The 25,309-nt window shown below is 41.2% G+C and overlaps 1 protein-coding gene across 13 annotated transcripts in view; it reads left to right on the top strand.

Annotated features, from left to right (window-relative positions):
* The window catches only part of mecom (MDS1 and EVI1 complex locus), a 180,181-nt gene that overhangs the window by 122,903 nt on the left and 31,969 nt on the right, over nt 1–25,309 (top strand). For 12 of the 13 annotated variants that reach the window (XM_084717334.1, XM_084717341.1, XM_084717335.1 and 9 more), the window contains exon 3: nt 19,818–19,952. In XM_084717334.1, coding sequence (XP_084573460.1) covers nt 19,818–19,952 — 135 coding nt within the window. Of the gene's footprint in view, nt 1–17,296; nt 18,341–19,817; nt 19,953–25,309 lie in introns of those variants that run through there. The other variant, XM_084717348.1, reaches the window with a different exon arrangement.

Genomic DNA, 25,309 nt, shown 5'->3' on the forward strand with positions numbered 1-25,309 from the left:
AGAAAAAAGCAGCCCTGACTGTCAGCCAATCATCTATCCTGAGCAACTGAGCTGAGCTGAAAGCAGACAGATTATTTTTAAGGGCTTACACAATAGCCACTTTCCCACAACTGCGCCAAGCGAGGCTTACTATAACCAAGGCCAACTGCAGATGTTTGTAATGGGAAATAGACAGCATTATTTGGCTGTTTGAATCTTTTAAACAGTTTAAATTGGTATTCTAGCAGACAAATTATAAAGAGCAACAGTGAGATGTAGCTTTGGGAGAAACTGCAGTGATGTTAGTAAGTAGGCTCAGGTCATGCTTGGCCCTGGAGTGGGAAGCGGGCCATTGTGAGAGCAGAGGAGCCGCGCTGCCTTCAAGGCCCTGACACACAAGCACTTATTGTTGTCTCCACTCTCCATATAAGTCAAACTAAGCTGACTGAATGTACTTGACCCTTCACCCACTCCCTCTTTTCTCTTGCACTCCTCCACTCTTCCTCTTCTCTCCTCCTCTGCGTGTGGTCTCGCTTTAACCACCTGTCTCTTCTACCCTTGGATTGTCCCATATCTGGACTGAGATATAATTGAATGTGGTTTCACGTACTTGAATCAGCTCAAGTGTGTTTCTCCCCCAAGACTCCTGAATTAATTTTGCTATTATTTAGGCATGTCTTCTTGAGACTCCTCATCTGATCATGAATACAGCCCCCTATCCCTGCCACCTGGTCTGAGCTTTGACTCTGCTTTAGCCCAAGAACTTCATCCTAATAGATATGTGAGTCTAGGTAAGAAAAGGGATGTGAAGAACTGGCATTAGTTAGTCTGGGAAACCAGGGGCTGGAAGTTAAAAGTCCAGTGTGTAAGATTTATGGGGATTTATTGGCAAAGTATGTGAAAAATGGAATATAATACTCAGTTTTTTCTCATTAGTGTGTAAACACCTTAGAATGAGATGTTTATTTCTACAGGAGCAGGTCCTCTTGCATGGAGTCTGCCATGTTTCTACTGTAACCCAGAAGGGACAAAACGTTCCTTTCAGACAAAGTATGTAGCTATAGCATCCAGAGCTGCAAGGATCAATTTGTTGTCAACAATTCGATTAATTGGCAACCATTTTGATCACCAATGAATCAGTTTGAAACTTTATTTTTTTAAAAATAACAATATTCCATCTTCTTAAATGTGAATATTTTCTGGTTCTGTTACTCCTGTATGACAGTTAACTGAGTGTCTTTGGATTGTGGACAAAATAATATGCATAACAAGACATTTAAGGATGTCATTTTGGGTGTTGGGGAAATACTGATCAACATGTTTCACCCTTTTCTAACATTCTACAGAACAAAATACAAATCAATTAATCAAGAAAATAATCAAAAGATGAATCGATCACAATGACAATAATAATAATTGTCAGTTGCAGTCCAAATAGCCTCACATACTTACTGTGGGACGGGTATGAAACTTTGGTTGGAGTCTGAACTATAGGGGAAAGACTACACTATGCTAAAACAGGACTTATGCCATTGCTTTAATTAAGTCAAATCAATTTAATTCATTCAAATCTTTTCCTCAATAGTCTTTTCTCCTCCACTGAATTCAGCCAGACTAAGCAAAGTTTATATTTTAATTGAGTTCTTCCAGCAGGGATTAAAAAAACACAACAAATCAACATGTTATAGCCGAACTACTCATGCAGCCAAGCGTCAAGAAAATGGCATTTGATAAGTCCAAAGAGGGAGTCAGCTGAAAAAACAAATCACTCATCAGTGTAAAGTACATAATGATAAATGAATCAATCACTGCTTCTTTTTACTCGTTGGTTCAGACACTCTCAAGTGGCACCTTAAGGACTTCAGCTTTAATTGACCTGTGCAGGGGTGACCAGGGCAGCCAATAATGGCAGCTGCTTTCCTCACCATGTTCCTGACAAAGATTTCAATCAGCTGGGTCCTGCTTGTGCCAGTGCCTGTTTTCACTGAGCTCCTCACTGTGTTTTACTCGCTATTTTTACGTACAGTGTCTTGCCAAGCCAGGCTGCAGTACAATAACTGCTCAAATAAAACATAGCTGTCGTTTTGCCATGAAGATTTGATCTCGCCCACCTCGGCTTGCGCAGCAGCGCTGCCGAGAATGCTTTTCCAACATAATTTTATGTGGTAATTCAAGATGCTGTGTGTGTTTTGTGTGTTTATGGATAGTTCTGCTCAGACTGGCATAGCATCTATATGAGAAGTATGACTATTATGTTTCAGTGTCGTCTTCTTTCTCTCCGAGGGCCAGACAGAGCTAATTAGCAGGCAGGAAATGAGTCAAGTCCTGGCTGTAGTGAGGATGATGTTTAGAGGAAATGACCGTGGATGACCAACTGAAGAAGAGGGATGACTGAATCTGGGAGTGCGCGCATGTGTACGTGTTTGTCAATTGCTAACCATGTATGGCAAAATGGAAACTTTGCAGTGTTCCTGTCTGAAATATGATATAGTTTTATGTAACAGTGTAACACTGAAGCATGTCATCATTAGTTAGTCTGAACTTAAGCCTGAGGTGAGTCAGAAATATGTGATTCCCACAAAAACCATCAGGACAAAAGGGGATCTGTGGCTGTGGGGATGATAGAGCATACCTGCATCGTGACCACTGGGATTTTACATTTTTATGAAAAGACAGTTCTTTTTTTTAACTATTAAAGCTGCCCTTTCACCTGAATTCAACAGCCTCCACAAGTATAGAATAATTGTGCTATGAAGAGTCCTGTGCTTGGATAACTTTTTGTATTAATATAGGCCTAACTCAGTAGCCTGTTTCTAGACACAGTGTTGTTTTCTGAGTTGTAGCACATATTTTCTTCTTTCAATACTATCAACATACTCTTTAAAATATAAAATATTGTCCTGAAAGGGCTTTGAATTCAGTTCCACTTCAAGGTACAAGACTATTCTTCCTTCTGCCATATGAGCTGCTTAGACTGACCCTGTTTCCACCAAATAAACTCTGGTTCTGGAACAGGTTTTGTTCAAGACATTTGGAACCTTGGTGTTTTTTCTAGCAAACCAGCCCTTGTTGCCATCATAGATATATACAAAGATGGACAAAATGACAGCTCCCCGTAAGTGTGCCAAAATGTCCCGATCACCCCCTGGTGGCTGGCTGCAGTATAGATCAAAAATCCCGCTCCCTCCATATTAGCAGAGGGGACATGGCTAAACTAAACCATCAAGGTAAATGTCAAATAAAAATCTCTAACATGATTTCTTTCCCTCTAAGTTGTTCTCATCACGCTGATGTCTGTACAAGTGTTCATTTTTCTTATATGTCTGTTAATTAGTTATTTTGATGCAATATAATGTGGATCATGACTGACAGCTGAACTCTGCTCATAACTGAATCAGCCGGCTGTACAGGCAGGAGCTCAAAAGTGCAGCTCCAACCCTGATACCTACAGACTGGATCCAAATAATGTCACTAGCACAAGATGGCAGCATTCATATGCAAAATATTTTGGTTTCATCTTTGTACAGTAAGAGGAAGTGGAAACCTATCGTCCATCTTTATTTCCACCAGTTGTAACCAGGACTATTGTTATTAAGGAAGCATAATCAACAAACAACGTTGCACAAAGCACAACCAGCTTAGAATTAGAAAATGACACTTAAGATTGAGGGAAAACCTGCTATTTCTTGGTTCCAGCTTTGAACAAACTTTCTTGTTTTGTTTTTTTCTTTTGGTCAAAATTTTCAGAACGGTTCAAAATTTGGCACGCAAACCGGAACAGAACCAGTTCCCTGTTGATGAAAAAGGCTCTATTGTGTCCACCAGCAGCTGTGCAGGTGGGCAGCATTAGAGAGCTGAAGGAGGAATGCTGATCAGATGAGATATGGTAGTACGTCTGTGCATGCATGTGTGTGAGTAAATGTTTGTGTTATTCCAAACACGAGGCATATCATCTGGTCTGCTGCTTTAAAACAAAAGGGCTCTGGTCCAGTTCACTCCCGTGGGGAGGTTACCTTTGGCCAGGAGAGAGAGAGAATGAAACCACGTAGCTTGTTGGGTTCTCCGACGCTCACTCCTCCACAGCACACTGCTTTATGGGAGGGTCAAGGTAGTTAACTAGTGGCAGGCGTTCAGATGGGTTCTGCTCTGACTTCAAACAGAGAACATTATGGCCGTGCGTGCTCACAGGATATTGCACTGTAAGGCCACTGAACACGGTTGGGTTAGAGAGAGGAGGCTTTGTATCGAGCCCATTAGAGCCCTAAACCGATACTAATGAAGCCGTTTCCTGTACAAACGGAGCGGCTCAGGGGAAACTGGCTTGAGCTTTTAATAAGGCCCTCTCCCATCCCAGTTAAGATGCTGGAATTTTTTATCTGGGCACTGAGTGGGCGACTACTGGTTCCAAGCAGAACCTCCGTTTGGAAAAGTTAATTACGCATGATTAATGGAGCGTTTTCCTCCCAATGATATCTGTGACAGCACAAAGCTGTCGTAAGGCTTGTCAGGCCCAATTCGAGCTGAATAAGTATTTATGTGATCGCATGTGATGGGCCTCCTCTCACCAGCACCAGCCCTCATCAATCAAGCCCTACTGCTCGCAGTAGTGGGAAATTGGTCTATCAGTGCGGCTGCCTCCCCTCCTTGCCTCCCCCACTGCCACCGCCACCACCACCACCTCCCTCCCTCCCCATTCAATCAGGCCCGAGGCTACAATGCTTCTTTAGCTCTTACTTCTGACCAACGCAGGGGTCACGGGGGGGAAAGTGGGAGCCAGAGCTGAGCCCATCCATTACAGCTCTTGTTTCTCTCGGTGGCAGCCGGACGACGGGATTCTATTAAGAGCTCCGTCTATTCAGCACTGAGATTACACCAGGGCCCTCTCTCCGAGCACACCTCACCACCAACCCCCAAACCCTCGCCAAAACCCTATACCCACCCTGGGGGCCTTATAGCCCCCCGCCGCCGCCGCCACCACCACTGCCGCCAGCACCCCCCCCTCCTCCTTTTTTACACTTCCCACTAGTAGTGTTGTTTTTTTTCAACAGCCAGAATGACAATAATCACTGAGAGAAAGACAGAGAGAATGAGACAGAAAGACAGGAGGACAAGCTGGAAGGAGAATGAGAGCAGACACTCTAACCTGAAACCTGTTTCTGTTTCAGTGTGGACACATTCACTGTCTGCCTGTCTGGACAGCATTTGGCCCAGAAGCACCGCCACACACATACACACAGGCTTGCGGGGAATGAACACACACACACACTCCAGAGCCATAAGCATACTCTCCCTCTCAAACAGAAGACATAGAGCTTCAGCACCTGGCTAAGAGACCGGGGCCATCTCCACCACAGTATAAACACACTTAGATGGGTAACATCACAAACACAACTCTGCCGCAGTTACGTCGTAAACACCCGCCGACACCAGATCAAACCGCCACTCCTCCGATGTTTAAGAAGCTCGTTTGTCTCCTGCCGGCCTGAAGAGACTCTTCATTTACTTAATATGTGTTAGCACTTGAGAGAGAGAAAAGAGAGGGGAGTGCTGCTGGGGTCGTGCCCCCTGCTTGGATGGATGGGGGTCTTCCCGTCAAGGAGAAGGAGAGAGACAGCACTCCTGTCAAACAAACAGAAATTTAATACGTCGCCTTCTATCAGGATGTCCACAGTGTGTACATACTCTCTTAGGCTTGATTATGAATAACCCCCTCTATCTTATAAACAAGTGGAGTGAAGGCATTCATCAGGGATAGAGAGGTAAGGGTGTGAAGAAGGTGGAATGTTCTCTCCTCCAACGAGAGCCTGCCGTCGTGTCTCTGCGTGGAGGGGATGATGGAGGAGAGGACAGGCTTGGGAGGGAACAAAAACAAAACAGAAGGTGGATGTGAGATGAGGAGAAGTGGGAACATGAAAGTACACTCAGCAAAAATATAAATGCAACACTTTTGGTTTTGCATTTTTGATTAGATCTTTTTTTTTCTGTGCACACAAACTGTTTCCCTCAAGTTCGTTGAAAGCCGAGATAGTGAGCACTCGTCCAGTGCCATTGTTTACTGTTATTATGCCTGTCAGAGGATCATTTTGGTGCATGTGTGACTGAGTGTTGTGTGATTCACGATTTTTGAAAAACCTTGAAAAAAAGCTTTTCTGTGGTTCCAAGCTGGCATCAGCTGTGGCCATGGGTATGATGTTTTCAGGTCATCCCGTTCTTGTGAATGTGAGTGTGAGTTTGGTGGTCAAGGGTCGAAGGTCAATGTCATGGTGACCTCAATAAACATTTCTAACTCAATAATTCATACGCTAATAATGACAGAATTACACACAAATATCTAGCAGGATAAAAGGATGAGGTGATGACATTTTACGTCCAAAAAAGTGTTGCAGGAAAGTTGCAACGATCAGTCGATTAACTGGCAAAAATAAAGGTCTTGTATTATACTTCTGTTGAGTATAGGAGTATAGAAGCAGCCAAAGAGACAAGTAAAGGGGATAAATAGAGAACAGGAAGGACAGAGAAGACGAGACAAATGGGTAAAAGAAAGTAGAGGAGAGGAAGAGAGGGCACATGCTTGTCCTGGGCAGGGAAAGGGCACTCAGGGTGGGGCTGTGTGAGGTTTACTCTCCCAGCACTTTGCTGCATGGTTTTGGAGTTGGCAGCCAGCATGTGGGTTAACAGGATCGGAATGCTTCTTCAGGGGCAGCGTAATCAGCACCAACTTCCTCTGATTCAGAAACCGTAGGCCTCGCTCTCCGCCTCTTTTGTTTCAGCCGGGGCTCCGCTGACAGCACGGAGGAAGCAGCCGTCTGACGGTCAGGGGAGATGTTGAGTGTGTATAAACACCGTGTCCAGGGAGGGAGAGAAAGAGAAAGAAACTGACAAACTTCGGCGCAGCTAACGTGTCCGTGTGTTGATGTGCACTCGTGCCATCTGCGCGCATAGATGCACACACTTGTTTGTGTGTCTTGGCGGTGTTTTGCGCCCGCATTGCTGGCCTCTCCCAGTGGAAAACACGCAAAGACGTGAGTGAAAGAGGTTATGTGAGGGATACTCTGCACACCAGCTCCGTGCTCTGTCAGGCCAGCCATCTCCAGCTGCCCGCCTGAGACTTTTGTCTTTGTTAAATGTTGTGTGACAATGAGATTTTCCAAAGTGCCATCTAGATAAAGAAGTGGATTGAGAGAGAGAAGGAGAAGGGAGGAGGGGGGAGACTCCGATAAGATGGTCTGGTCATAGTCCAGCGGTCCTTCATCACTGCTGCAGCCCCAGATATATCTCCTCTCTGTCTCTGAAGCACTCACACACGCACACCTTCATCACTTTGTCTTTCTCTCTCACACACAAAACTCATGCACACACTTCTACAACTGCACCCAATCTCAATACACACACACACAAACCAACACACCTCTATTCCATCACCGCAGCTCTAGATCCTCGATCGATCCTCGCAGCACCCCAGCCCCCAGCAGACACCTGCAGGTGATTGATCCCCAAATCAGTCCCTCACAACCCCAGTGCCGTAAAAACCATAACAACCCATCATAAAAGCTGATTTATCTTCACCTAGCCCTGGGCCGCACAGTTAGAATATTAACCCAAAAGTGTATGACACCAGAATGATTGGTTTGGAATTGAATAAACCTTGGGAGTATTGACGCGCGTGTCTGACGGTTCATATCAAGTCTGACTGCTGAAATGTGCCAAGTGAGATTGCATTATCTCAGCATAGGGCCCTCTGCAGACACACACACATACACAGAGAACTTTTGTTGGGGTGTTTCCATCTGTTCATGTATTTACAAATCTGTGTGCAGCAAGGATGGGGGATAATTCAATATTATCATTAATCAACTTTGAGCAGAATCATTTTTTGATGAAATCAACTTGAAATTTCTATTAGACAGATTAATTGCTATGTATAAGCTCTTATTAAAAACAAAAGAGGTATATAAGGTCTACTTTTACATCTGTGAGGACTTTGGTCTCATGTAATCCATGATGGCAAAACACACTTCATATGAACATCAGTTTGATCATTTTATATGTAATTTGCCACCTAATTTTATATGGAGTTTTGTAAATATTTCCATATTAATATATTTAATATACATCAATATAGAAGAATGTCCTTGCAGTCCAGACAAAACCGCATTTCAAGAGGGCTAAGCTTCTGCATCATGATGCATTTCCAAATGAAACAGAATAAGCAGGCAGAACATAACAGGAGGAATTTGATTTGAGACAGTAAAAAGTGGCCTGTCTATGTCGTGAACTTTACCTCTGTGCTGCTAAAACATGAAGATTATTTAATGGGTAGATGTCATAATATTATTGGTTGAAATTTTTTGGTTCAAGTCAATGAAAGCACACATCACATTTTGTTTTGCAGGAAGAAAACAATTGGATTTTGATATAATAATACAAAGAGTTTCTGATTGTATTTGTCTGATGCACAGTATGACCGGGGATGTCAAATAAAAGGGTTTAAAAGACATTTTTTAATGTAAATAGTGTGACAGTCCACTAAGACTGTCACAATATCAGATTTTGAACATGATCATCTTTTATTTTTTTTTTAAGCATCACAGTTATCATCAGTACTGGAATATTGTGACAATCAACCATGTGACCTATCCATAAATTTATTATAACATCACCATAGTAATATGTAATTTTTTGTTTTCTGTTTTGTTGCTGACTGTCTTTGTGTTTTCGTGCATCACTCCATGTGTGTGTTCCTGTAGGAAATAGTGCCCAAGCCACATTTTAATGAGAGCGTTGGTCTGAAAGCCAGAAGCATGGTGTACTGGCAGCAGCATCAGCATGTGCCCTGTACTCAGCAGCGCAACAAACTCCCGGGTTAAATATAATCCCAGCCTAACTCAGGGGCCTCTTTGATGCTACTGAAAGCCAGTGAAGCCTTTAATGGGAGCCACTCCATGTCCCTGTGTTATGTGTGAGCTGCTCAGCTTCCCTTCATTTTAAGGTTGTTGCGGCTGATTTGTTGTTTTCCGAGTTAATTCTGACTTTAATCATGCCCGCATACACTGAGCTGACCTGTGCTGGGGAACTCATTCCAGCGTGCGTGTGTGTGTGTGGTGGGGGTTTCCGTGTGTGTATGACGGACATACTGAACACCCTTCCACAATCTGCTTACACTTTGCACTTAGTCAAGAACTTTTTCTCACTTTCTCACGTTGCTGTTTTGACCACTTGTAAATTTTGGATAAGAAATGCCCATTAGTCGCACTTGTCAGGTTTCTCCTCTGTTTTTTCTCCTTAGTACAACAATATGAGCCTTTTTCTTTGCTTTGCAAAAATAAAGGGAAACACTCAATAAAAGTAAATACACGAAAGGCTCCATGTATCTGTGAGCCATCAACTGCTGGGTGCCTGTTTCTCCACCCACCTCACCATCCGGTCTTTTTCAACCAAATTCACCACTCTGTCTGAGAAAGATTACTAGTTTTCAGTTGCATCTTGTTCAAGCTTAGGTGAAAATGTAAATCTAACACTACTACGCTATAAAAATAAACTATTTGTTCTGAATTCAAAAAGTTAGCATGCAGGCCTCCTCAAAATTTTAAATTGACTAAATTTGAAAAGACAAGTTGAGGTAATTTTGCACTGATTTAAAACAAAAACGTTTCTAGTCGAATAAATTTGATACTAATTCAGTTGCACTTGAGAAAACGCTTAAGATATTAAGTTGAACCAACGACTCTTCAGTCACACTGCCAAACATTACAAACAAATTTGATTTTCTTTTTGATTTTTTTGAAAAGTAATTTCTTCTTGTAACACAAAGAACTTACAGCTGCTTCTTTTGAATTTTCAGTGTAAGGGGTTAGGGACTGACTTCTTTACTAACCTCTATCATGGTTCACAATGTTTTTAGTAGTACATCAAGAGGTGAAAGTAACTAATTACAAATGGTCATTTACAGTTACTGAAATTAAGACTTTTTGGGGGGTTACTTGTACTTTTGAGCATTTTTCAAGTCTGTAATTTTACTTGTACATAAATTTGCATTATATACTTTTAAAATCATAATTGAGTACTGTAGACAAGTTGAATGAATATCCAAATCTTTCATTTGCATTTATGTAGCCAATAAGCTATCCAATCAGAAACGGGCCAATGAAAACTTTGACATACAGACAAAAAAAAAAAAAAAAAAAAAAAAAAAAAAAACAACAACGCTGCAGCAGGCATGGGTTTGGAGAGGTGACCACAGACCACAACAGGAATTGGGAGTAATTTAGACTGAAAATTTGTAGAAACAGAAACCCCTCTCAGTTGAATGCCTGCCAATGATAACGTAATGAAAGTAACTAATACTCTGAGTAGTTTTTGAGAATAAGTAGTAACTTTACTTACTTTACTTTATTAGTGCCAGTAATTTTTCTTGTAGTTGAGTAATATTTCAGTAATGTAACACTACTTGTACTTGAGTAAAAACTTTTTACTCATTCCAAAACTGCAAAAAAAAAAAAAAAATATATATATATATATATATATATGACTTATCTGAAAATGTATTAGAGACAAACATCAAGTTCCCATCATATATGTTTTTCTTGAAACTATAAAACAGAAAGCTCTCAGGGGAGCCTTAACTTTAATTTTAATGAGTTGACTGAACTCTGTACTGTACAACTCATCATTTCAAGTCAAAACACTTCAAGTTAGAAGAACTTGTGTTTATTTTGGAAATGCTCTGAAAATACATACTAGAAATTTCAATATTAATTAACTTGAATAAATAAAACTTATATATTTACATTAATGAGAAAAGATTAGTTGAGTCCTGTAAGAGTTTTCACAGAGATTAACTCTTTTTTATCTTGGTATTGAGCTGACATGGCAGCCTCGTCTCCCGTCACACTGAACAAGTATTACATCTGTCTGATATCCGCCAACATTAAAATATTAGCCTTCCAATTGGACACGGTGTATGAAATGCAGATTGCTGTAGTGCTGCAGCAGAGGTCTGACTTTAAACGTGAGAAGAGCGCTCAATAAATGTAATGAATGTGTGACACTTGAACATCTGAAGTGCCGTGTTCAGTTCCACACCGCTTTACCTCATGTACATAAAAAGCTCTTTTAAAGATGATATCTATGAGCGTTTTAGAGCAGATTTGTTCACCCTGCGGCGACCGGCAACATGCTCTAATTACCCACCTCCCCCCTTTTCTCCGCTGCCGGGCTGGAGTGGGGTGGAGTGGGTTGTTTAAGTTTCCAGCCTGTCCCATGCGTATAGGAGCTGTGTGCCCGCTGAATTTATGCTTGAAAAACGTGACCTTTGACTCTTGTGCAGCTTTATCGCACCCCATAGCCCACATACAGTGTGGGCCTGTATGCTGAGGCTCTGCGGAGGAAGTGTCTGTGATTACCACGGCCTGTACTACTTTCTGTACATCGCTGCCACCCCCCTCCCCGTCCTCACCCCTCTCCTCCACCCTCTCAAACACCCCCAACTCGCTGCAGCCACATTCCAGGCTCTGCTCTTATAAACAACAGCACATCAGGTTGCTTCAAACCAAGTATCTCTGAATTAACTTTTGAACATTGCATAACAACCACTCTCCATTTTTACACTGACCCCCTCCTCCTCATGCCCAAATAATTTATAACACCAAGTTGCACTGCCCCTTTTAATCCAGTGAGCATGTCCTGTTGCAGTGACTGGGCACGTTGTACCATCCTTGCTGCCCGATTTTAGCATAAGACACAATATATATAATTCACGCTGTGCACACTTTATTTTAATTACATAAGCATGGTGGAGATATTAGTGCATTTATGGGCCCTGCATGTGCACTTTTTAATCCAACATGATGACAAGGGCTGCAAATAATTATTATTTTCGTTGTCGAATAATATGTCAGTTATTTTCTTGATTAATTGATTAGTTGCTCGGTCTGAAAATAAACTTAAAAACATGGTGAAAAATGTCAGCCAGTGTTTCCCAAAAACCAGAGTGATGTCCTCCCATGTCAAAAAGGAGTAAAGAAACATATTCAGATTTAACAATCTGGAATTTTGACTTATTTTCCTTAAAAACAACTCAAACCTATTAATAAATTATCAGAACAGTTGGCAATTTATATAAGAGTTGACAGCTACAAATAAATTGTTGCAGCTCTGCCCAGAACAGAACTGTTTCGGATGGTATTTTGTGGGGATTCTGTTATTTTAATATCATAATAAATAACTCAAGTTTGCTTCTCTTCCTCTGTCTTTATTGGTCTGCGGCTTAGATTAATAAATGCATTTTAATGATGAAAAAGAACAATATCCCTTTTGTAAGAAGCCTCTCCCACACCCACCTCCTCCGACCTGGTAAATGAGATGAGATCATTTATGTCTCCTCATAAATCCTCTCAATCTAGCATCATGTCCTGTGATGACCCTGCCTTTGTCCAGTATTGACACTTGTCTTGGTAAAACTGATGAAACAAATGTCTCATGCCCTCGTGGATTATTTCACCCTGCTGGAAATAGGGAGGATCGATCCCCAAAGTATCAATACTACAGATAAAATTTTTTGATTTGAATATCGACAGTAGCATCCAGAGGTGACAAAAGTGCACACATTCTTTACTCAAGCAGTGGTGCAGATTCTTGTGTAAAAAGACTAAAGACTTAAGTAAAGAACAGCTGGAAACTCTACTTAAGTACAGAAACTAAGCATCAGTAGGATTGACAACAAAAAAAATGATTTATTACATGTTAGATGACATCCTGGGCACATCAACATTTTTCTTAGTGCTGCAGTATTTGTCTCTGCAGCTGTTGTGGTCACTAACATGTCTTTATTTACCATTCAAAAGTGTTTTAACATGCATGTATTAGAATCAGTAGGATTTGTCAGAGCTCTCAGTAAATGTACCAGAAAGACAGCTGATTGTTCAGTCTCATTTCCAGGTTGGGTCGCTAAAGCATCCCGGGCACAACAAACAAAGAGAGAGAGTAAGGGAATGCAGGCAGAGGGCAAAAATCAAATGATTTGTTGATGTAGACGTGCATGCAGTGCTGTGGTTGAGATGTCACTGCAGGAACAGACGGTGCCAAAAACAAAATGACCGGGTGCTAATTCAGCCTGTGTTCCTCACAGGCCGCAGAATTTGTCAAGAAATCATCCCTCTCTCTTCCTCTCTGTGTCGGAATGCCTGGCTGACCCCCGGCAAATGAAAATAATCCAGAGTAATTAGAAGTGAGCTGCTCTGGTCCTGAGAGCCCCCGGGCGGCCGGGTAAACATGGCGGCGGGGCCGGGAGGGGCCAGTGGAGGAGCGGGTGAGGTGAGGTGGGGTGAGGGGGGGGTGGGGGGTGGCGCTGACCTTGTCCACATAAAGCAGTGATTTATGAAGTGCAGGGCACAGCAGCAGGGCTTCTGTCTTCTCCCGCAGAACCAAATTACCGAGGTGGAGATTAACACGCCGCTCACAACGGGCCTACTTCCAGAGCCAGGGAAATTTTTTATTTACATTTTCCCCTTTCATTTCCGCTGCTCTGTTTTAATGGTAATTGGGCTATATGGACACCAGGTCTGTCCTTTAATATAGGGACTTTAAAGCTGCACAGTCAATGCATTGTGAGCTAATCTCAGCTGACGGATGTGTTAATTAAAGAAAAAGTTGCGGAGTGTTGTGCAAACCGTTCGTTTGAGCTCTAAATGAGTTTTTACCACTTGATTGAGTCGCTCCGCATTTAAGCAAAATAAAATGCGCAGGGGGTGTGTGTGTATACAGAGTCATGATGGAGGCTTAATGCAGCTTTTCGCCGGTGTCAATGGGAGGTCTCGCCGTGAATGGTAGAACTATTTCATGTGGATTTGGCTGCGATATTTTCTTTCTCTCCTCTCTTTTTCTTTTTTTCCCCCCTTCTTTTCCGCTCTCCTGGAGGATGTGCTGGAATGCACCACACAGGCCTACACACACAGTGTTTCCATGTGGCCCCTCGGCTGCTGCAGCGGTACAGCCTCTGCAGCTCAGTTTGCAACCCACACGGGAATCCCCCTCTTTCTCCGGCGCTGTCCCATCTGACTTCACAAAATCCAAATCACTTTTTTTATATATATAACACCAGAAAATACCACTGCAAAGTTGTCCAAATGATTTTAAATTAAAAAGGGAACGGGCCGGTGTTACACACATGAAGCTGAGCCTGAGATCAAGTAAAATATGAAGCCATTTTGATCATAAAAATTCCCTACATTCATTTATGAATTGGTGTTTTTGCGTGACTGAACTCCTTAAACAAACAAGAAAGCCGCAAGCAAAATAAGCGTGGGCCCGTTTGAGCAATTTAACCTCCTTTCAAGAATTTCACAGCACTTTAAAGCCTCAGCACTCAACATTACGCGGATGCTGTATGTTTTAAGAGTCCTTTAAATAGGTATGAAATGCTGTGTGCATGGCATGATATAGTCGGAACTAACATACCCTGAAGCATGCATGTGTTCGGTTTGTAATTTGTTGATAAACAACTTTTCCACATCGCTGTTTAGTAGCCATGTCAGAATCATTGTGACAAAGGCATGGCATAATTCAGATAAAACGCGTCTATTTCATCTCAGCACATCAGAATGGTGTTTACGGCGCATTGGCGGAATAAATATAAATTGGGGCTAAATCTCTCTCGTGGTTTATTAACAAATGAACAAGTGTTTTAAATTCACCCCCATCAGTCTTTTCAGTGTGGATTCAAGAGCTTTACAGCCGCTCGTTCAGGTGATTATATATGCAGCTGAATCTTTCAAGTACAATCGAGCAATTTGACGCCTTAATGTACATGTTCTGTGCTGCACTTCACGCAGACGAGAAAGAAATGACCCTCATCTTAGAATAACTCATAAAAAAACAGCTGACTGATAGAGCAGACTCTTACAAACTGAGATATAAGCTGCAGTGCTTTCAACGTGAAGTGAAATTCACGGCCCAGAAATAAAGGCCAACAACGGAAAGTTGGATTGATTTCTGTCTTTTTCTGCCTGTGGGAGTCAGTTTACTAAAAAAAAAACTGTGCCAAGTATGTGCCCTAAAAACACAGAAAACGGCGTATCTCGCTTGTATTTCTGGAGATAAAATAATGAAACTGCTGATATCTGTGATAAATAGGCATTTAAGTCACTAAATTCCACACAGTTTTCATTTGAATCATTTCCAGTGGTTTTCAAACTTGGTTCCGAGGGCTAACAGGGGTCCTTGAATAGGTTTCAGGAGGTCCCCAGCAAAAAGGAGGAAAAGAATGTTTTAACTTTTATCACATTTTTGGAGGGAAAACAGAACAACAAGGGAAGAAATAAGTTCGTTCCTTTTGATTGAGTGTAATTTGTTGTAGAGGGGATTCCTCTGCCTGATGATTTTCAATATTGATTAATCTGTCAGTTATTTTCTCAATTAATCAGTTAGTTGTGTGGTCTGTTAAAATGTCAGAAAATTGTGAAAATTATCAATCAGTGTTGTCCCCAAATGTCTTGTTTTATCCACAACCCAAAGAAACTAGAAAATAGTCACATTTAATAAGCTGGAACCAGGGAATCTAGACTTTTTCTTTAAGAAAATTACTCAAACCGGCTTATCAGTTATCAAAATAGTTGGCGATTAAGTTGATAATTGATTCCTAATCAATTAATCATTGCAGATGTAGTTTAATGTGCATCTATTTACATGAAAACGTTTTGAGAACACCTGTTTTATACAGTCCAGAAAAGCTCACTTGACAACAGCAACAAATGCACCACCAGTTTAAACTATCATATTGACATATGAATTTTTCAACTGTCCAGAAATGTTTCATAAGTTCAGTTCAGTTGAGCACGCCATCTCCTGACAGGGGGAAGAAGTGCAACATGTCTTCAGTTTTGCCAGGCTTGTGGGGGTCCTGTTACTGTTAACCCAATTTACCCCCGGTGATACCACAAAACCCCGCGTGTTTATCCTCCTTTTTTTCAGACATTTCCTCCTTTTCAGACCCCTTCTCTCTATCAGGATCCTCGATCAGACCCGGAGAGGCCGCGGAGCAATCACTTTCCCAGATTACTTGTATTTAATACACAATGCATCATAAAACAAATCCCTCATCCTGACAGGAAGAAAATAGAACAGCTCATTCGACTTGAGCTTTCCCAATTTATGGCTAAATTAAAAAGGCTTCCAACAATGGACAAGTCGAGGAGAGGCAGGAAATCAATGACCGGGCGGACCGGGGTCTCTCCTCGGTTCTCAAGGAGCGAGAGACGATGGGAATCGGTGGCGGGGTCCTGCCTTATTTACACATGATTTTTCCTGTCCTTCCTGCACATTTGCTCCGCGATTTCGTAAAACAATAGGCATTATCTGGGATGGAAGGTCAATGTCACAGTGTGCGAGGCGTTATCCATCATCATCTGCTCTCATCAGCCAAAGCCCTGTCCTCTCCAGCTTTATGAGCTGCCTAATAAACTGCGCTCACTGACAACCAGGACGTTTCTTTATTATTCCATACCCTTGTCCGTTTATTCGCAGCATCGGGCTCGGTTTTAAACTTTACATCGAGATTAAACACTGAAGAAATAAAACGAAAGCAACATTTGTCTGTCCTCTTTTAAGGCTTGTTGTAAAGCAGGTGCACAGAGGCCACATCAGATAGACAGATACGTACTTTATTCATCCCTCTGAGGAAAAATTCAGGTGTCCAGCAGCTCACATATTTAAATCTAGATTAATATAAATAAACTATACAAGGCATTAATCATGGTTTACAAACGGGGTTAAGGACAGACACAAGATAACAGCCGTAAGGAAAGAAAATGTTCAAGAACAAAAATGTGTTTTTAATTTTAAGATTGATGTCGACACTCTCGACTTCAGCTTTTGTTCTTATTCTTCGATTTAAAAAAAAAAAAAAAAACGTTTCATGATCTTTCAAAAAATCATTTATTCTGTGTGTGAGCGTTGTGGTGAAGGGGGGGATTTTAGGGGCGGAGGGCGAACAAGTGCTGTACAGCATTTTTATGTTCAAGTCCGAGAAAAGCAGGTGATTAGGTCAATGTTTCCCAATTTGTGGCACAGGGACTTCCAATGGTCCTTACGGAGTTCACTGGAGGTCCCCGGGAGAAACACTTAAGCCTTAGCCCTGCAGCTAAAGCACAATTAGAGAAAAGTGTTGAGAAAAGTATTTTTTATTATTTCTCACTTTCATTGTTGTTAACAACACAAATGCTTCTCAAAATTAAATCGTAACCTCGAGCTTTAAAAAAAAAAAAAAAAAAAGAGAGAGAGAGAGAGAAGAAAAGCGTTGAGATCTTCAGGTTAATAATGTCATAAAACGGTCCATGAACCTGCGCGGCGTGTTGTGAAAAAAAAAGTTTGGGAACACGTGGATAATGATCCGCGCTGCTTTGATGCTCATGTCGGTTCATTAAAGTGTGCTGCCTGCCCGTGTGTTTATGTGTGTGCAGTTCATCCCTTCAGAAGCCCCATCCCGACCTCTCCCTGACCCCGCTCACCCTCTCCAACCCCGGACCCCTGTCACTTTAAAATTTACTGCGGAGAGGAGTCGCTTCCGACCCGGGGACAAGGCGAAGACAGTCCCGTGTTTTTGAGTCGTCTCTCTCCTCTCTGTGGGCTTCGGGGATGGACGATCCTTCTGTATGAGAAACATCACACAAACCGTGTCCGGGACGCGCAGACAGCAGAGTAGGGGGGCGATGCTTGAAGCCAAACCCCCCCTTCCTTGACTCTCTCTTGCTGCTATCATATAGACGACACATCCCGAGCGGCTGAGGAGGGGGGAGAGGAAGAGAAAAATGAAAAGTTGAATGGCTACTAGAGGACACCTGGGTGCGTCAGGACAGGAGGGGTGACAAGAGAGGAGCGGACGAGCCGAGCGAAGCGCGCACACTGAAAAGTTGGGAGCAAGTTGATCCACCGGAGGTGATTTTCAGCCCCGAGCCGCGGTGTCTGTTGGACAGCGGGAGGAGACCCACAGAGTCAGCGGTGTCCGTCTGTCTGAGAGACAATATAGTGAGACAGAGAGAGGATCTACTTTTACCCACCGCGCCGTGTCTGAGGGACAGACGCACCGGCGAGGAGTGCACTCGTCCTGCGGCTGAGAGACCTGAAGAGACACCGAAAAAAGCAACACAACTCCGGTGTCCTGTTTTTTTGTTTTTTTACGATGACAAAAATCTGGACAACTCGCCGCAACAAAGACAATTTGTAGTTTTATTGTTTATTTGACATCCGGGTTTTGATCGTTCAGTTTTTTTTTACTTTGTCATCCCCGGAGTTTTCATCACTTTTCCTCAGTTAGCAGCGCACTTCTTTATCCCAAGAGGTTTTAAGTGTCGGTGCAAAAGTTTGAACGGTAAGAGAAAACAACAAAACATTTATTTTATTACGCGGTTTTCATTGAGAGCAACAAAAAAAAATTAAAACAAATACGTGCAGTTCATTTGATTGTAAATAAGTTTGAATCAATAAGACCGGAGAGCATTTTTGCAGGATGAGTGGGCACATCCAGACAAAGGGCTTTATGCAAGCTAAATATTTATTCAGTGGCAGCTTATACAAAAGCAGAACGACACATTTGTGACCCGGAGAGCGATTCCGTTTTTTTTGTTTTTTTGTTTGCATCCTAACAATCGACTCCGTCTTCATAATTCTTATCACTCGCGGTTTCCTGCAATTGATTTGTTTCCCAGTAAAGTTTACAGCTGCTCTATAATAAATATCAACACATTAAAACCACGTTACACCGCTTACAATTCGTTGAGAGAAATGTTGTTTAAATGTTTGGTAAACGACGGAAGTCCAGTGATCTTTATGATTTACATAATAATTCAGTTCATTGTATTTATTGTTTTTTCGTTCTTAAGAAGCTTGAATTGTGTTGATGTTGTGTAGGAGAGTAACACAACTGTTTTATTCGTTTATCATCATCATTATTTTTATTTTATCATGTCGTGTTCTTAACATATTTTTAAATTCATATTTATAATAATCAAAATGCTAAAATCAATATATTTTGCAATTTTTTCGGTTAAATTACATTTTTTCAAACTAATTCAAACGTCAGCTGAAGTCACTTTAAGTCCAAAATAATTTTGTTGCATATTTTAAAATTCGTTTTATCCATAAAATTAATACAGATTGATCCTTTAGATTTCGTTGCATTACATATGTTTTGAAGTGTTGTTTTATTTTTTTTCCAACTGCATCACTATATTTAATTGATTTATATGTATAGCCTTGTACTGGCACTGATTTATTGTTGTTGAAAAACAGTTTAATATAATTAACATTTTTTATTACTGGAATGGAAATGACATAATTCCTTGAGAGCTCCCCCAAGAGTGGAACAATACATCACACAAATATATAATTTGTTTTATTTTGTTTTATTAAATTTATTGGTATTATTTTGTGGTCTTAAAAAAGTTAAAGGAATATTCTTATAAATTACTGCTGGAATAATAATTCTAAATACTCACACAAGCACTTTTATATTACAAAGGAATTTTTAAATGATTAGTGTGGATTTGTTAGTTCTCTACCTTCTGTGTGTGTGTGTGTGTGTGTGTGTGTGTGTGTGTGTGTGTGTGTGTGTGTGTGTGTTGCACCACAGACCAGCTCCTAACATGTGGGAGGTATGTGGTTAGTCAGTGTTTGGACACAGTAACCTGGACTGATACTGATCAAAGTCTGATCTCTCTCTCTCCCCCCCCCCCCTCTCTCTGTCACACACACACACACTCTCTCTCTCTCTCTCTCTCTCTCTCTCTCTCTCTCTCTCTCTCTCTCTCTCTCTCTCTCTCTCTCTCTCTCTCTCTCTCTCCCTGCAGATCTTGGACGGGTCAGGCCATGTAAAATTCTGCGTGGATGCCAGCAAGCCAGATATCGGGAGCTGGCTGAAGCACATCCAGTTTGCCCCTGAGGCCAAGCAGCATAACCTGACAGCGTGCCAGATAGATGATCAGGTACGTGGAGACACTCGCAGCTCGCCTGGCAGAACAGCCTCAACTAAATACGAGATGAATATGATCTGAAGAAAAGAGGAAAAGAAAGAACCACATGTGGATGACTTGATTTTGAACTCCCACATGGTGATGTGTGTCCTCTGAATCTTGCTGTCTGGCTGGATGAATCAAGTGCAACTGAGAGTCATTCACATCTTTGAAACAGCCTTTTTTTGATGCCAGAAGGCTTCCCTGTATTTTCCGATGGCTGTCCTGTCTGCACGCTGTTGTGTTAAAAGGTGTTATTGTGATCCAAGTCAGATAGTCCCATGAGCGGCTGGCCCACCCTGCCTTCACTTTACACACACACACACACACACACACACACACATACACACTACTCAGCTCTCCCCCACACCGCTCCGGAGAGACTCCTCGCTATCTGTGTGTGTTTTCTTTCTGTAATTGTGCTCTGGCTTCTGCCGTGCGAGGACCACAGGGCAGGATCAGAGGCAGCCCGCCGAGATGATAGTTCCACACACTTCCCAGTCACGCTTGCGATATAAACTCTTAGATATGCCAGGAATGTCACAGTCCTTTTGCTGCTCACCTGGCTGTGTAGAGGTGCGTGCTACACACATGGGGGCCTGTTCACCTCAGTAATCCCACGGCCAGACGCCCCCTCCTACACCAGACACACGCAGCAGCAAGGCAGCAAGACAAGAGGCTAAACTTTATTTGACATGTGTATGGAGCATACCGTAGCTTGACCCAAATGAAAAACATAATCTAGCCTGTGTGTGTGTCATCACTTCTCACTGGTGGTCCATCTAGATTACTTGTTGAGCATCACCCGTAGAAATTTCAGTGAAAAGTACCTAATGACTCAAACAAAATACACTTCATCCAGATAAAAGCTGCATTTGGTATGATTGGCCCTGAAATAATGAGGATGTCTTCAAAATAGGACTGCATGACAGGGTTCAACATGGATGTTTTCTTTTTTCCCTCGCCTGGTCAGGCAAGTGGGTCAGAAATCTGCTTGCCCAAATTCAGTTTTTACTTGCCCCTGCAGAAATTGTTTTATTCATTAGCATTTCTCAAATAACAACAAAGTTAATTGTCATCTATAAAATGTCACAAAGCTGTGAAAAGTCTCCATCCCAAATCCAAGGTCATGTCTTTAAATTTCTTGTTTTGTCAGACCAAAGATATTTAGTTTATTATGATAATAAACTCAGGAATGCAGGAAATCTCCATATTTGAGGGTCTGAAAGCAGCTGTTCTGCTATTTTTGCATGAAAAATTGCATCAACAATTAATCAATTATCAAATTAGTTTAACAATTTAAATTTTTTTTACCACTTGCCCAATCAAGAGAGTTGCTAGATTTACTAATCTGACATGCCATTTTACGTGCAAGTGAGTAATCCTTATTGTTGAATCCTGCACAAGAAGGAAAAGTATTTATTTAGATGCATATCGATATGATATGATTCACAGTTTATGTGAATAATCATTTTTGGATTTTCAGTTCCACTGTAAAAAAAAAAAAAAATACAGAATGTAACATTTGTTGGGATCTGTGCCAAACAAACATCTTTTCTTATATCTGAGAGAACCAGATTTGTAGGCCAGGACATCTCTGCAGCACTACAGTACTTCATTACAAAGCTGTTTTGTTGCACATTTTACCTTTATCAAAAAATTAAGCTTCTGTGATTTGGATATTGCACTTGGCCATATTGCGGTCTTCATAATATTTTGATTAATTGTGCAGCCCTACTTAAAAGTGGAAATCTCAGCGCTCCCAGTAACAAACCTCCTGCTCTTCCTTCACACGTCTACGTCATTCTCACCCTTCCCTGAGAGCACATCTCAGTTTAAAAGGGAGAAGCCTGAGAGAGCGGAGAGCCCACGCTCTTTTCATGAACAGAACGGGAAAGAAGAAGCTTTCCAAAAGCACTTACCCTGCTCTCTTTTCTAAAAAGAGACAAACAAGCAGAGGGAGCTTTTCCCCGAGCTGCCCTCTCCGCGAGGTGTGACTCGCTGTCAACACTGTGGTTCTGCTCGGGTGGCTGTGTAAGGCTCCGACAGGTCACGGACATGGCTATGATGAGGTGATTGTTAAGTATTACACACTGTCACAACACAGCACAATGTGCCGTCTTTAAGCCTTCCGGCCAACATTGGTGTTTTTGAAAACACACTGTAGCGTCTCACAATGCCTGTCTGTATGTTTTAAATGAATAGACTAAAAGGGGGTGGTCTTGTAAAGCTGCTGTCAGTTTTTGGTAGCGTGTGTGTGTCTGTGTGTGTGTGAGAGAGAGAGGGCTTTTTGTTTCCATGTGTGCTTTTATGTGTATAGATTTGTTGTGAGTGTGTGAAGTGTTTTACATTGTGCCTCTGGAGTGTGTGCACACACCTGTAACTGCCTATGTTTCTGCATGTATGCATGTGTGAGCTTCAGTCTGTGTGTGTGTGTGTGTGTGTGTGTGTGTGTGTGTGTGTTCAGGACTGTGAATTGTTCATTGCGGTTCAGATGACTCCCCGTGCTCCTCATTCCGAGCTGGAAACGTTAAAACACACAGTACCTGATTCCAACAGGTTTTTTACTGCCACAGAGAAGTGCTGAGTCTAAACCCAGCCTGAAACCACATATTACACACTCGCCGCACAACGTGTGTACCATCAGATTTCCACAGAAGGGGCCTGACCGAGCTATCCGGGGCTTACACGTTACTTGTTCTGCTAAACCTTCCCTCAGAACCGAATTCTAAACGAATCTTCTTGCCGTCAGCAGAGATTGACTGTTTTATTTTAAGACAAATGTCACACAACCGCCCAGCAATTTCCAGGTGTGTCGGTCGTTATTTGGTCCTGGTTCTTTTCAAGCACCAATTTGGCCCTGCCAGCGTGAGAGTTAAACTGGCCTCCGTCCTCTCATTTCTGACCCAGTTCTGTTTATCATAAAACTTTATGGCCAATCTCAGGGGGGGTGAGGGAGCGAGGGAGGAATGAATGAGTGAGGAGAAAGAGAGAGCCTGTTTTGTCTTACCGGAGGAACTGTTCGGGATCCCACTTCTCCTTTTCCTCTCTCTGGCAATTTTTTTTCTAGTCAGCTCCACTACACTGTCAGAAAATATCTATGCTGCAAAAACTTAATCAAACTGATTCTGAAATATTAACAAAAGAATGTCAGCCCTTATTTTTAACATTAGAAGAAGAAGGAAGACAAAAAGAAGTATACTTTATTAATCCCTCAAGGGGAATTTATTTTAGTATTATATTACATTTTTAGCACATGGAGTCAATTCTTTACAGTCATTACAACTGAAATTGATATCCTATACTATAATGATGGATGCAATATTCTCAATACTTTTCTCGCATATCTTACATTTTCTGACCACTTTACAATGAGATTGTCCTTATAAAATGGTTATTAATTGCATTGTAAACATTTTATAAATCATTAATAAACACTTATACACTAGTTATAACATAGTTGTCATACACCAGTGTGGGCTCACGATTTAGAAAGATCCAGTTACTGCTTACTAATCTCACTAATGAGTTACTAATGTTTATATTTGGCAAAGGCAGCCTTATTGTAAGGGGTGTAAAGGGTTTGATATGTTAACCTGATTTGCCAAATGAAATGAAACTTTTTGACTATTAAGATTTGCTGACGATGGTTAAATGCTGGTAACTTATGAAAAAATATCTGATGAAGCTGACAGGTATAAAGGCTGCTGATGGAGAAGCTAAGTAAGCAATGAGATCTGAAGTTTAACAGTATAGATCCAAGTGGGTTCATTCTTTTCTTAATGATTTATTATGTATTTACAACCTAATTAATACCTTAATTAGAAGCCATTAATATAGGTCATCTTATTGTGACGTGGAACCAGCAAAAAATGTAAAACCAAAAGAAAAACAGGTACTTAAAAGGTTCTAAAAAACATTGCGTCATCGTAATGTCCAGCTGTTTAACTTCAAGGTGATTTATGTTAAAGATATTTTTCTCCAACACTAGAATTAGCTGTACATTCAGTGTTGTAGCTTATTTAACAAGAACAGACTTTTTTTTTTTTAATGACCGTTGTGGTTTATTGCTTTATACTGTATATTTGACACTGCAGAAAGGAAAGCAACAGGAAAGAATGGAGAGGAAGGAGATGGCAGGTGTCGCAGTTTGTGAGTCACACGCAAATGTGTGATTAATTCAGCGCGTTATGACTTGTAGGTTTGAATTCAGTCTTTTATGAGTAGAAACAACGCTCTGAAGAGATCTGAAAATGAGGCATGTTTTTAAATTTTGTTTTCAGTTTCAAAAACTTGGTTCCACGTTACAGTAAGACCGTCCTTATAAATGATTAATAAATGGTTTATTATTACATTATTAATTAGGTTGTAAATACTTTATAAATCATTAATAAGCTGTTACAACACATTAGATAGAAACAGCACTGGTGACCTGTTGCTTGCCAAATGAGCCCACTGTACTGTGGGACTGTAAGTCTCATTGATTACTTACCTTACTTTATCTCCTCCAGCACCATTTACACTTCAGAATCAGAGACTGTTAATAAGTTACTGGTATTTAACCACTGGCAGCAGAACTTAATAGTCAATAACTTTCATTAAGCATCAAATTAACATGTCAAATTACCAGATTCATTCATTCAAGTCTTTGGCTATATTGCTGACATTTTCAGCATCCGCTGTTTTACACTTTACAATAAGGCTCCATTTGCCAGTTATAAATGGCAGAAAGTCATTAGTGAGATTAATAAGTAGTAAACAGTAACTGAATCTTGCCAAATAGTGAGCCCACGCCAATGTATGAAAACTATTATAACTTATTTATAATTGTTAATTAATCATTTGGAGTGTTTACAACTTAATTATAAGCTATTTATACACCATTTATAAGGGATGTCTTATTTTAAAGTGGTACCACAAAATTCTTTAAAGGTATTTAGAGAAAATAATTAATGACAAACAATCTTGGCTAAGCTAATTTGTAATTATTAAGTCTTTTAACTTTGGCCCGTGACCCGTCATTTATGTTCAACTGCAGCCTTTTAAGCATCCGTGTCACAGTGCTCCAGCTTTCCTGATATCCTCGTTTGTTTGCTGGTGCATTGAGGAACGGCAGCCCGAGCACCACTTGCATGGATCCCTCCATGATCGGCGTGTTTTGTCGTTAAGATAATTAGGGCAATTAGCGCTTGAAAACCCTCCACCGCGCTCCTCACTCTGCTGATTCAATTGAAAGGAAAATGGATTAAAAGTGTAATTAACATCATCCGACGAGGCCCCGAAGAGCCTTTCATAAGACAGTGCAGAGGGATATGAGCGTTAATCTCATC

The sequence above is a fragment of the Lutjanus erythropterus genome, chromosome 4, assembly GCF_056507025.1.
Source record: "Lutjanus erythropterus isolate fLutEry1 chromosome 4, fLutEry1.hap2, whole genome shotgun sequence".
Classification (NCBI taxonomy): domain Eukaryota; kingdom Metazoa; phylum Chordata; class Actinopteri; order Lutjaniformes; family Lutjanidae; genus Lutjanus; species Lutjanus erythropterus.